Source organism: Maniola hyperantus, chromosome 25 (genome assembly GCF_902806685.2).
Source record: "Maniola hyperantus chromosome 25, iAphHyp1.2, whole genome shotgun sequence".
Taxonomy (NCBI): domain Eukaryota; kingdom Metazoa; phylum Arthropoda; class Insecta; order Lepidoptera; family Nymphalidae; genus Maniola; species Maniola hyperantus.
Genome location: NC_048560.1, coordinates 6,086,365 through 6,100,512, shown reverse-complemented (window position 1 = coordinate 6,100,512; position 14,148 = coordinate 6,086,365). Strand labels below are relative to the sequence as shown.

Sequence of the window (14,148 nt, the reverse complement as noted above, 5' to 3'; positions counted from 1 at the left end):
GAGTCAACGTGGAGTCAACATAAACTCATATCCCGTCGTTTGTCAAGATCTCACGTACAAATACATATTGACAAACAAAAACAAGTGGCCACGCTGGTAAGGACAGAAAATAATTATTTTGTCACGTTCTTATAAGAGCCTAAATGCATTTAGCTATCTTGCTCTAAGAGTCACAATAGGGCTACCTTAGACAGTCACCGTTTTTGCTAGCGTTCTGGTTACACTCTGTAAGTGAGTAAAGACTGATGATGATGATAATAATTATAATCTTAACAATAAAACAAGAGACGAATGTTAAATTGGTATATTTATTACAATCCAATATTTCGGCCGGCATTTCGTGTAACGTGTTACAAAATTTGTTTATAGCCGACTACACAATATTTAATAACTTCTAACACTTTATTATAAAATTATATAATCTTTTGGTTCAATCCTTTTTAAGTGCACTTTTACATACTTTACGACACTAGTGACGTAATGACTTATCAAAGCGAGCGGAAATTTACAATTTCCTTATAGAAAATTTTGCTTCGCGTCTGACTTGCATAATATAATGCTGTGTTCACACATAGCAAGCTGTTTAACTGTTTCCATTCATTCAGTGCCTATTCGGTATATTATATATTCGATATATTCCTAAGTCTAAACTGAAATTTATAGGTCTAAATATAGCGCTTTCTTCTTCATAATATTCGCTGCGGAAAAGGATAGCATTATTATATTATAGCTGTCAGTTTAGTTCATAAAACCAAATGGGGACCATTTTTGGTAAAACTGTTTTGTTCTGGCAACATTAATGATTAAAGTTCGAAATATTGTTTTTGATTTTGCTATAAATTAATTCTTATAAAACTCAAGCAATTTGGTAATATAAACTCTTAAAATAGGAAAACTAAGCGATTTTGATAAATAAAAATAAAATAAATACACTTAGGTACCTATAATTCAAAAAGAACTTATAATTTTTTTTTATCCTGTTCTTAACAGAACAATTTTATTTTTTTAGACTTAAAAGCGGCTGTAGATAAGAGATAGGTATTTGTGATAAAAATAAAATTAAAAAGAATAAATAAAATAAAATTATGTAGATACCTAAGTAATTAAATCCAAAAATCATCAAAATATAAAAAATGAATATTTTCAAGCTTGCTATGTGTTAAAGGAGTCTTCACACGAGCACAATTATTTTTACAAACACTTCATAATATTATGGCGTTGAAAACTCGTAAAGAAACTTTGAGGGCGATATCGTACTAAAGTTGCGTGGATGCCAGATATTAGCATTATCTTCTCAACACTCCTTCAATATAAATCTACCCTAATTATGACGAATTAGAATACCAACAGATTTTTACATAAAACTTTGAGGCGATTATCGTGGTTGGTTTTTAATGCAAAACGTTCTACGCAAGTTTTATTTAAAAAAAATGTTTTAGCCGACTTCGTTTTTAAATGAAAAATCAGCATAGTTTTTAAATGTCAAGAAAATCATGTAATGTTCGAGCCCATTTTAATTAACTATAGGGAAGTAATTTAATCAAATACATCAAAAAAGTTATGTGGCTGTCATTTTATTCTCAGCAGTAGTATATTTTAACCGATCTCAATTTATTTTTATTTTGCTAACTATAATCTAATATAATCAACCCCGGTAATGAATCATTTTTGAAGCATACTCGTAGGTGCCAAAAGGTGCGTAAAACCCGCACCGATATTTAAGTAGTCTATGTAGCTACGGGTATATACCTATGTGTCATATACACAAGGGAACGAATTTCTTATAATCTGTTTTATAAGTAATATCTCTGACTATACCACAGAAAGTATTGCATTAAAATCGACACAATAACCAAAACATTGTTAAATGAACTAATTTGGTTGTTAAGTATTGCTTCTTAGTATATAACAACAGTAGATATAATGTATGATAAACACTGTGACATTTAGTTAGATGTGTTGCCATTATAAAAAATTTAATAGATAGATGTACATAGAGAATAATATATAATTGATATAGTAATTTTTATATATTATTGAACACACTTTTAACCCATACAAGTCGAAGACACGAAAGGAGTGGGGGTGTATTAGTATACTAAATTTTGTAAATCAAAAACAACATACAATCTCTAAATAAAATAAAATAAAACTCGAAGACGCTTGAGTTATCATTTTTTTGCAAGTCTTAATCAAAATTGGACAAAAAACCAATTCCTGATAAGTATTATGAGTATAATAGAGCGTCTAGACAGCCTCAGTACCTAGTAGAACTTAGCCCATTAATTTGTTTCCATTAAGTTGACTTTTGTTTTTATTAAGTTGACTCCAAAATTGAACCTTATTTGTTTACATTAAGGAACAAATTTGAATAGCTTCTCAAAACTTAATAAAAAATGGCAGGATAGAATTTTTAACATAAAACGACTGCTTGTGGCCGTCTAGACACTTTCTTTTATAAACTGTTTAAACAATGCCTACGATATTCCCCCAAACTCCTTTAGAATTACATTGACACTGCGATAAGGCTCTCTTGACGCTTGAATGACATTGACAGGGGGCGCTATTGGAGAACAAAGGCTTGGATTATTCAAACAAGAACAAAGGGGACACTTGACGGCAACGTTAGTTCCCATTTTGGCCACGCGCCAAGATAGCCTTGTCGCACTGGAAAAAGAAATAAAAACAAATTGCAAAATACCATAAACACCAATGATATGCCAACCATCGACACGCGGCGCGGCGTTTCTTTTTAATTGCCTTTAATTTTTTTGAGATTTTCCATAAATAATGTTGGTAGTAATAATTAATTTTATTCTTCCACCGAATTTGTACTAAACACTAAATTTTTATATACAATAATGAAACAATCATAGTTTACTTTTTTATATTTATTTGGTAAAAGCGCTTAAATACAGTATTAATCAACGCAAATCTTCTTGGGCGCCGACTCTTCAAGTAATCATCATTATTATGATTAACCCATTGCCAGCCCACTACTGCGAACGGGTCTCCTCTCAAAATCAGAAGGGTTGGTCATAGTGTCGGCCACGCTGGTCAAGTGCGGATTGGCAGACTTCACACACCTTTGAGAACATTATGGAGAGCTCTTAGACATCCAGGTTTTCTCACCATGTTTTCCTTCACCGCTAAAGCAAGTGATTTTTAATTGCTTAAAATGCACAGCAATATGTAGGTGTGACTCAACGGGAATTTTTAAAAATAGTTGTCCCATTGTGTAACAGTGTGACTCAGTGGGACAACTATTTTTAAAAATTCCCGTTGAGTAACAGTGTTACACACGGGGGTGTGACTCAACGGGAATAACCCCATAACTCCAAAAAGTTAGAGGTACGGGCCCGGAGACGAACTTCCGACCTTCTCCTGAACAGACGGCCGACGATGTCTTAATTAAATTTCATAGAAGTCGATTAGATGTCGAACACATAAGGATGCTAACGTTCAGTCTCTTGCTGTTCTGTGGTAGAACAGTGAAGGAGGAACAAGAGCTCAAAAGGGCTAGAACCCAAAGCCGTAAAAAAAGAGGAACAAGATCGTGAAGATCATGAGCCACGGCCATGACCACAGCACACTCCAAAATATATCCGATAAAAACCCGATAAGTTTACTTTGTGACTCGAAAAAGCCCAAAAAGTTTTGCATCGATTTTAACGGGCGAAAGGAAAGAAGACTTTTTTTTTAATTTAAAGTTAAGTACAGTCGAAGGAAAGAGCGAATTTAGAAAAGATAATAGTGTTTTTATTTAATTTAAATTAGGTACTAAAATAGCAACATTTCTCAAACACGCTTTGGCACTTTCACCATACAAATAGTGAGCCCAACTTAGCTATAGAATTGTCCTTTGTCGATGTTACTAAGTGGCCATTGGATGATAGGGTTTGCTATCAGTTTTGCAAAAAAAAAAATGGCGGACCACTAGGTAGGCCAAAATTTTTAAAGTCCCTTTTCCGTAATACTACTGGACAATTATCTGCTACATTAATGATGATTGACGGACTTGACTGATGGATTTTTTTAATATGTAGGCTTGCGCTTGGCTGCAATCACACAAAACAGTAGATGACTCAGCCTAATGTGGAGCGCAACTGCCTAACATACTCTCTCTCAGTTACGTAATCCTATACAAATGACAGGAACGAAAATCTTAGTGGGCGAACATTTTGAGTCACCAACCAATCAGAAACGAACCTGTTATCGAATTTAACTTCGAATGTTTTTGATAACATTTTCGAATTGATATTCGAATGTTTTGAAAACATTTTCGAATTGAATTTTGAATATTTTTTTAAAACAATACGTTTGTGATTGGTTGGTAAGTCAAAATGGTTAATACCGACTGAGATTTTCGTCTCTGTCATTTGTATGAGATTACGTAACACAGAGAGCCCTATTACCTAGTGGCGTGCACGGGATTTCAAGCCAGGGTATGCATTTAGGTATGAACTTATTTTCCGGCAGGTTATAATGAAAAAGAGTATTACCTATACTAATTTCTTTCCGTGGATAGCGTATAGGTGGTGCCTATGTAGTATGGATGCTTAACGTGTCTAGTTTTATAGCTAGGCTGGGTTCACGTTAAAATTATATAATTTGCACAATGAAGACTGAAGTTAACTATTAATTGCATTAAATTTAAAATCAAATTTACAAATTTAACCTATTATTACTAAGTTCAAACAAATATACACACAAAATTAACACACCTTATTCACTGTGACATCATTTTTGATAGACTACTAGCGTCGATATTGAAGACTTCATATAGTCCGTACAAAATGACTCCTTACGTGCCATTTTAACTATATGGGTCAACTGTCATGTCAAAAGTACGAACCACCTTTAAAATGAAGACTAAAATCGTTTTGACATGAAATTGTACACAAAGTTAAAAGGCGCGTGAGGAGTTAAATTTTACGCGTTATAAAAGAAACTGCAAATACTGTCTATTCTGACATCATTTTTAGACGTCAAAATTGACAGCTCTTGACGTGGATTTGGAAGCTTTTTGTACAAGATATGTGGTTTGATATCAGAACAAGATTTGATTAATCAAACACGCACGTCGCACATGCTTTTTTAATATCATCATTCGATATCAAAATTGAGTTTGAACAAACACTGGCCTATTTTGACATCATTTTATGAGGTCAAAATTGACAGCTACTAACGTCAAAAACACCTTTTATTAAATAAAATGTCACAGCGAATAAGGACCTTGGCCAATGTAGACCTCACGTAAAAAGAGCTCTGGAACCAACGGCGATGGGTACGGATAGTTGACTGATCAACCAAAAGCGCGGCAGGATAGGCTCTTTCTGCCCTCATGCCTCACTTCGTACCATTAAATAGCCCGATTAATCACCCACTGCGCACGTACAAGGTCAACAGCATTTTTTTCGTGACGCCAACAGTATTGACTTATTACACCACATGGTCCTTCGAACCGGATACTGACCGGCGACCCATGGAGATCTTATTCATAAAAACATTACAACCATTGGTTTAAGAATAACCTTTTATGAATAAGAGTAGATAAAATCATTTTAAAATGAAAAGAGATCTATGGACAATTTTCTGAACGCTTCTTAAAAATGAAAATAAAATGGTAATAGAAATGGTATTGATAGAAGTGTTTTGATAACGGGACAGCGTGATATTTTTAATTACTTGCACCTGCTTTGGCCAGGAATCGAACCAGACCAACTTGTTAGACCATAGCGCTTACCACTGCGCCAGGGAGGTTATTAAAATATTTATACTAGCTGACGCTCGCAACGTCAATCGGTTAGATTTAGGTTATTAAAAAATCCCCTCGGAAGTCTTTGATTTTGTGGAATAAATGGTAGTCTATGTCACTCTTCAGGACTTTAGCTATATTCATGCTAAAAATACGTCGATCCGTTGCTCCTTTGCGGCGTCATTGAATAACAAACCAAAAAGTAAACACACTTTAAGATATATAAAATGGGTAGTGATTATAAATAATAAATGATTAATTAAAAAGCAGTCTAAAACGTTCAGAAAAGTTTAGAAAAAAATCAGTTTTATGTATGATTAAAAAAACTTATTATTAAAATTTGTTTGTTTATTTAAATTATTTGCTAAGGGATGAGGTGCAACAACCATACATCCAAAATTATCCTATTTTAATTAATTATATCAATTATTTGTTTTATCTATTAAAAAAAATACACAATAACCAACGACACAACTATTTTATTTCTAAAAAGAAAAACTCTAATGGTAATATAGAGGGGAAATAATTATCGATGACTTATTAATTAATAGTAACATTAAATAAAATAATTAAAGTTAAAATAAAAACAGGTAAAAACGTCCATGTAGATGCGATTCGTAGTTGATTTGATACAAAATGACGTAAATCATATGCAGAGAAACTTTCGTTTATTTATTTCTAAGTATGGCAGTCCTCCGCCATTTTCAATTGATTTACTTTAAAAATCGCATCGCATCACGTCACTACTAGCTCAAATCAGGACGCGATGTTAAAACAATTTTATTATTAATTAATTTCGATCTACATTAGGAAGTATCAATGTATCTCTTTTGAATAAATAATTTCTTTATTTATTTATATGTATAATATGCATGAGCAAGCGTCCATTTTGTTTTAAATATTAATTATTTATATGTATTTATTAGTTATTACTCAATCACTATCTGTCTCATTTCATATTTGGAATTTATTGAGGTTGCCATAGTCTGTGACGCCATATTGGATTTTTTAATAGTTGCCGGCGTTACAGACTATAAATATAAATTATATAGTTCACATCACGAAAGTTGAAATTGCATATCCATACTAATATAATATTATAAATGCGAAAGTGTCTGTCCGTCTGCTAGCTTTTCACGGCCCATGCGTTCAACCGATTTTGATAAAATTTGGTACAGAGATAGCTTGCATCCCGGTGAAAGACATAGTTTACTTTTTATCCCGGAAAATCAATGTTCCTATGGGAACACATAGAGCAAAAACGGCGAGTCCTTTCTCAAAATGTATAGCCAAAATTAGCAACTTTACAGGACAATGATAAAAGTAGCTATGTCCAGAGGTTTGGATTGTTATGGATACTGTGCTATAAATTTTTATTTCTTGAAGAATTTCTATTTTAAAGAAGCAGGGCAACCTTAAGTTTCACGGTAAAACAGTAGTAAGCAGTTGCTTTTATGCCTCTACGACTGGCATGCCATTGGCGATTAGGTACTGATCTTTCATACTGATTGGGAAATGACGTTGAATGACGAACCAATTGTGTGGCAGAATAGACACTCCCCCACCATCGCGCTCTACTTCGTACCAACAAACAGATCGATAAATCCTCCACAGCACATTGATATTTTTCAACTTTCATGACGGATACTATAACCGAAATGTCTAAAAAAGGATAACTGAAGCCTTAGTATAAGATTTTTACATCTCATCAAACGTTGATAAAATTCAAGCGCTGAAACTTTAGCATCAAAGTAAAATGAACCTTAACAGCCTTATTTTAAAGCTCAATTTCGTCCATAAATCCCTTACACGTTTTCAAACGAAAACGTTGCGAAATTAAAATCTGTGATACTGAATTTTTGACTTTAATCTCTTGACTTTTAGGTTCATTTTACTCTGGCGTTATCGTTGACTTGGATTCTAGTAAAGGGGAGGTAAAATCTTACACTAACTACACAGATGGCGTTAGTTAGATGGGATTTTATTTAATAAAGACGTATTAAATACCTATAGTAATTATCGTACCGGTACGCGGTTTCACCTACGCGTCGCGCGGGTACGTACGTTGCGTACCGGGGTTTTTTTCGTTTTATTTTGTTTAACTTTAGGTTTAACGTTCTTTTTACCTTTGCCTTTGGTATTGGATGCCTTCGATCGGCTGGATTCTACGGAATCGACTCTACGGTCAGATTCGAATGAGAAAGAGGGTATGAGACTTTTAACTTCGGAGGGAGAGAGACTGATTTCTAGTCTTCTACGCCTAGAACGAGTCATTCTGACATTTTGGGGTTCCTCTTCTTTCGTTTCAATTTTTTCTATTTTCAATGGTGGTGGTAAATTTCGTTTGGCTTTCACGACTTTTCTAGTTTCGACTTTCGAGTCGGCGATACTTTTTCGACCGTTCTGCCCCTTTTCTCTCAAAACCGGTTTGTTTACGACCGCTTCTTCGTAACGTCGTTTTCTAGTCGATCTAGTGACAATAGTTTTGTCGTTTTCTATAGATTCTTTGGTTGTTCTAGTGGGTTTTTCCGTGTCTATTTGTGGGACTTTCCTGGGTCGTCCCCTACCACGTTTCTCTGGCGTTTTACTACGTAGCTGCCTTGTATTAATAACCTCTGAAGTATCGCCGTTAACTTTCTTTTTAGATGCGGATCTCGTATCAATTTTCCTACGTTTCCTTGGTACGGGGGATTCGTGCTCTTTCTTAGTTCTATTACTTTTAGGGAAAGCAACCTCAGTTTCTTCTAAACCTTGACTGCTTTCTATATAGATGTATTCGTCTAATTTGGATCTAGATTTTGCGTATGTCTTTTCTACAGGCTTAACCGATGGTATTTCTTCGTTGTCATCGAAATTGGGTTCCGTACTTTCGAGTACAGGAGTATCTAAAGTGTTAGCCTTTATTAGTTCTACGTCGTTCTCTATGGAGTTTTTATGCATTCTATTCTTCAAATTGTTTATGGTCTCTATTAGGGAGCCCTCCTTTGATTCGTCTGCGTCCATAGGTATGTCTGTTTGTGTGGACGTACCTGGTTCGGAGGTGCTGGATTTTCGTTGCTTGTTTTTGCTGCGGCGTTTGTAGAGGTCCGCTTTTGTCATGTCCTGGAATACAGAGATTTTATTAAATAAGCGCTCTGAGCGAGTGTGCGAGTGCGACGAGTGATTACTAACTAGCACGCATTGCCAAGAGAGCGTCGTTGAGCGACTTTTTTTCTTTGATAATTCTTGTCGCTGCGACAACTAAGTTTTATAACAAGCTACTGTGCCTTTTATCACAAGCTGTGATAGCCTAGTGGTTAGGACGTCCGCCTTCTAATCGGAGGTCGGGGGTTCGATCCCGGGCACGCACCTCTAACTTTTCGGAGTTATGTGCGTTTTAATTAATAAAATATCATTTGCTTTAACGGTGAAGGAAAACATCGTGAGGAAACCTGCATGCCTGGGAGTTCTTCATAATGTTCTCAAAGGTGTGTGAAGTCTACCAATCCGCACATGGCCAGCGTGGTAGACTATGGCCAAAAACCCTTCTCACTCTGAGAGAAGACCCGCCCTCTGTAGTGAGCCGGTGATGGGTTGATCATGATGATGGTGATGACTGTGCCTTAATAAATGCGATCTTACTGGTGATGGTAAGTGATGATGCAGTCTAAGCTGGATCCGGGGTAACTTAGAAAGGAATTTGCGACTTTTAATATATCCATAGTCCATACCCCTTATTGATTTATACACAACATCGTACCGAAACGCTAAATCGCTTGGCGGCACAACTCTTGCTAGTGTTGTGGGAAGTGAGAACTAGCCACGGCCGAAAGCTCCCACCAGACAAGGCCCTTCTTCATCATCATCATCATCATAATCATCATCATGATCATAATCATCATCATCATCATCATCATCATAATCATCATCATGATCATAATAATAATCATCATCATCATCATCATCATCATCATCACCATCATCATCATCATCATCATCATCATCATCAACCAATAGACGTCCACAGCTGGACATAGGTCTCTTGTAGGGACTTCCACACGCCACGGTCTTGCGCCGCCTGGATCCAGCGGCTCCCTGCGACTCGTCTGAGGCCCGTCTTAAATTATACTAACCTGTAGTTTAAAGTTGTTAGCATCAGAAGTGTTGAATCCCAGTTCTTGTAAGAGTTCCGTAACGGTCAGCCTCTCAGAAGGCTCCACGGCCAAAAGGCCGGACACTAGACGCTTGCTGTCGCACGAAATGTCCTCCCAGACTTGACCTATAAACAAAAATATTTTATTTAGGTATGTCTAATAAGATATTTATGTAGTTGACTATGCCCGCGACTTCATCAGCGTGGAATTAGGTTTTTAAATATCCCGTGGGAACTGTTTGATTTTCCGGGATAAAAACTAGCCAGTATGTCACTCTCCAGGTCTTTATCTATACCCATGCAAAAAATCACGTCAATCCGTTGCACCGTTGCGACGTGATTGAAGAACAAATCAACAAACAAACACACTTTCGCATTTATAATATTACATTGCCAGAAATAAAATTATTATAATAAGGGTACTGATATAAAAAAAATGTTACCCTCCATAGAGAAGCTTCCGGATCGGATCCTATCCATAAAAGCTGTGACCGGCTCCTTTGTGGAGACAGGCTGGAACGGCGCCTTTCCACACAGAAGGCAGTACTGGAACAACATTAAACCAATAAATACTCAATCAATCAATCAATCAGCCTGTTTGCATCCACTGCTGGACATAGGCCACACACGATCCTCCGCCTTCCTCATCCACCCACTTCCTGCTATCTTCTTAAGGTCGTCAGTCCAACGGGTTGGAGGTCGTCACACACTGCGCTTGCTGATACGCGGTCTCAACTCCAGAACACTTCTGCCCCATCGGCCATCGGTTCTGCGGCAGACGTGTCCTGCCCACTGCCATTTCAGCTGGCTAATTCGTCGTTAAATAAATACATCTTTTTCCAATTTTTAGGGTTCCGTAACTCAAAAGGAAAAAGGAATCCTTATAGGATCACTTTCCGAGCTACTCCGCCTCTTATGCCAATGGTGCGCGAATGCCCGTAGTCGGTTGTAGTTCCCCGCCGATGAGACGAGGTCCGTGTAGAAGACCGGCCCCGCTTCCCCGCGTACGATCCCATCTAACATCGTCACTCGCAAGTCCTCATAAAGGGGACACTCCCACAGCACATGGTGCCTATCCTCGTCGCCAACTTCGTTTCGCTTCACGTCAGTGGATAGGGACCCTTATACTTACAAAAATAACTCCAAGACTCCACAGGTCGCAGCCGGACCCGTAGCCCGCCGCGGCGGACCCGCCTCGGATACATGACACTACTTCTGGCGCTGCGTACGGCAAACTGCCAACAAAACATAAAAAAATCAAAATTACATATTACTAAAGTGATATTTTTCATCTCTCTCTCCATAGGTATAAATTAGCAATATCAAATTCTGCCAAGTTATAGTTTATACTTTAATCGATTTTAGTTCTGTGTTCCATATATTAAGGAATTAGGTATTCTTACAGTAGCTTCCCAATATATTTACAATAATATAATTTTTGTACGAAAAAACATTCACAGTTACAAAAAAATCAGTGATCTCCATGATAGGCAAACTAGAAACAAAAATAAGCTCGCTACTCCTGCGCTCCGCCTCTGGAAGGTGGGAAGGGAAAGTCATTTGTGGGAATGAGTGTAATATTTTATAATAAAATTCCACAAGCAATTTTAGACTTGCCTTTACACAAGTTTAAAAAAAAATTGTTAAAAGTATGCTCCTAAAAAAAGCATATTATACAGTCGCAGACTATGTAAACGATAAAAAAGCTTGGATTTGACTCGCTCCAGCAATGCACAGGGCTGCAATGGCTTGTATAGTAGGTACGGTATAATAACATTGTAAATTGAAAAATTAAAAAGAGCAACCGCCGAGTTCCTTGCTGGTTCTTCTCGGTAGGAACGGCATTCCGAACCAGTGGTAAATTAAAACTACCCGACTATTCATAAGCACTTGTAAAAAGTTTACATGAATAAAAAAACATTCTATTCTATTCTATTCTATTCATAAGTTTACCTACCTAGTTAGTGATTAAATACTCTGTGACTAGTTTTCATACATGGACTATGCCCGTGTGTTGTGGACATAATTTTTATTATAAGTGTTAATTTCTCATTGGAGACTGCTTTGTTTTAACTTTTAAGTGTTTTTATATATATAATATATATACTATCTATTTATCTAATTGTAACTGTTTGTCTCTACAAAATAAAATAAATTAAAAATTAAATTAAACTAAAATTAAATTAAATTAAACTACAAGGCTTGATGTCAGGAAGCGGACGGAGCTATCTCGTTTATGAAGTACAGTTCTTGCAATTCACGAAGGCTAGTGAACTTTACTTGTGGTAACGTCGTTTATATGGTTCTTTGCGTAAGTGTGCGTGCATGTCGGACCAATCAGTCGCGAGCAAGCGCTGTCAAACGCACACATATAGTGTACCTTACGTATACCGATAACACAAGCATGAGTAATGTACATCGACCTTTAGAAGGAGATAGCAGATTTGTAGAGCATTGTCTCTGTCGTTGAGACCGACAAAACGTCACATAGGTATGAGTGACAGAGACAAGGCTCTACAATGCTGAAATGTCATTCTAAAGGCAGACCCGGGTTTAGCATGATGCATTGCAGGTTTGAAAAATATTAAATCACTGAAATTACAAGGTAAGGCAAATAGTTATTGACAGCGTGGTAGACTATGGCCAAATCCTTCTCACTCTGAGAGGAGCCCCTGCTCTGTAGTGAGCAGGGGCTCCTCTCAGAGTGAGAAGGATTTGAGGACCTCTCAGTGATGGGTTGATCATGATGAGTATAATAATAGCCATAAGTTCTGGTTACCAGTGGATATCACTCGCAATAGTTCAATGAGTATTACCTGAAGCAAGGCGTCATCATCCGCTGTCGGTCGTCCACGCAGTCGGGCAACCGTCGCGCGAACCCGAAGTCCACCACCTTCACTTTAGCCTCGTTCAGTCTGCAACTGCTCAGCAGGATGTTCTGTAACAATACATTTATTGTAATACTAGACAATGCCCGCGACTTACCTCTGCACGACGTTCCTCGCATGCATATGCCGCACGGCTAACGCGAGCGGCATTTAATGTCTCCTCGCGATTCTCTCTCCCGCAGACTTCATTATTGAGGAGACTTCTCCACCTAACTAGCAACTGTCACTATGCCGGACAGCAAAACCAGCACCGACAAATCTGACACGAGTCGTAGGTAAGATGAGGACATTGTTCAAACCACTTTTGCTAAGTTTGCTGAACTACCTCTACTACAAGCCCATAAAACAAAGAAGTACAAGTCCCGCAAATTGTTAATGCTCGTGGCCGCCATTTTAGTGACGTCAGCACTAGACTGAAGTTTTGAGCTGATGTCAAAACGACGTCATTACGATGTTAATGAGACATGACAATAGCAATTTGCGGGACTTATACACACTCACCTCAGGTTCAGCTCTTAAAATATCTCTAACAAAGTACTAGGAGACCATGAAACATAAAGAAGTTATCCGACTCACCTCAGGTTTAATGTCCCTATGCACGACATTCCTCGCATGCATATGCCGAACGGCCAAAGCGAGCTGCGCCAGAAGTCTCCTCGCGACTCTCTCTCCCGCAGACCCTATTATCGAGGAGAGCTCTCCGCCCGACGCTAGTTCCGTTACTATGTACGTAAACGCCTGGAAAACAATATACACTGTTATAAAAATAGGTAAAATAAGTTATAGTCCGTATAAACAGAGTTATCACGCGCCATTTTAACTCAATGTGTCAACTGACATGTCAAAAGTACGGTTCACCTTTAAAATAACAACAGTAAAATCGTGCTTTTTGACATGACAGTTGACAAATAAAGTTAAAATGGCGCGTGAGAACTACTTTCAAAAAATCATTCAATCAACAGCTCGTCCTCCCACTACTAAAGAAGCAGGAAAAAAGCACTACGCACTAACACCGCACAACTCTTGTAAAACACTTTGCAATTAACACTTAGCTTCGAGTGCATATGTTGAGTGTGTTTTAAAGATTGCATGCTTTTCTTGCTTCTTTAGTAGTGGCAGGGCGGAATACTAGACATCATAGACTGAAGAAAATTGTGAACTGGTCATACTAGAAGACGAAAATTTTAAACTTACCGAGTCGTAGAAAACGTCATGCAACGCGATGATGTAGGGGCATCCTTGACACGCTTTTAGCAACTCTATTTCTTGTTTGACATCCTTCTTTTGTGATGATATTATCTATAAGAGAAAAAATATATTATTCGAGAAATTGAAATAAAGACCATACCATACATAGGCATGTAGATATG

The 14,148-nt window shown here is 37.3% G+C and overlaps 1 protein-coding gene across 2 annotated transcripts in view; it reads right to left on the bottom strand.

Moving 5' to 3' along the window:
• Positions 1–289: 289 nt before the first annotated feature.
• Positions 290–14,148, bottom strand: part of LOC117994010 (ribosomal protein S6 kinase alpha-5-like) — a 126,221-nt gene continuing 112,362 nt past the window's right edge. For both annotated transcript variants that reach the window (XM_034981890.2, XM_069507081.1), the window contains exons 12-18: positions 13,973–14,077; positions 13,355–13,516; positions 12,707–12,828; positions 11,023–11,125; positions 10,334–10,436; positions 9,871–10,016; positions 290–8,860 (exon numbers count right to left, since the gene is read on the bottom strand). In XM_034981890.2, the coding sequence (XP_034837781.1) occupies positions 7,796–8,860; positions 9,871–10,016; positions 10,334–10,436; positions 11,023–11,125; positions 12,707–12,828; positions 13,355–13,516; positions 13,973–14,077 (1,806 nt within the window). In that variant the 3' untranslated portion in view covers positions 290–7,795. The remainder of the gene's footprint in view (positions 8,861–9,870; positions 10,017–10,333; positions 10,437–11,022; positions 11,126–12,706; positions 12,829–13,354; positions 13,517–13,972; positions 14,078–14,148) is intronic.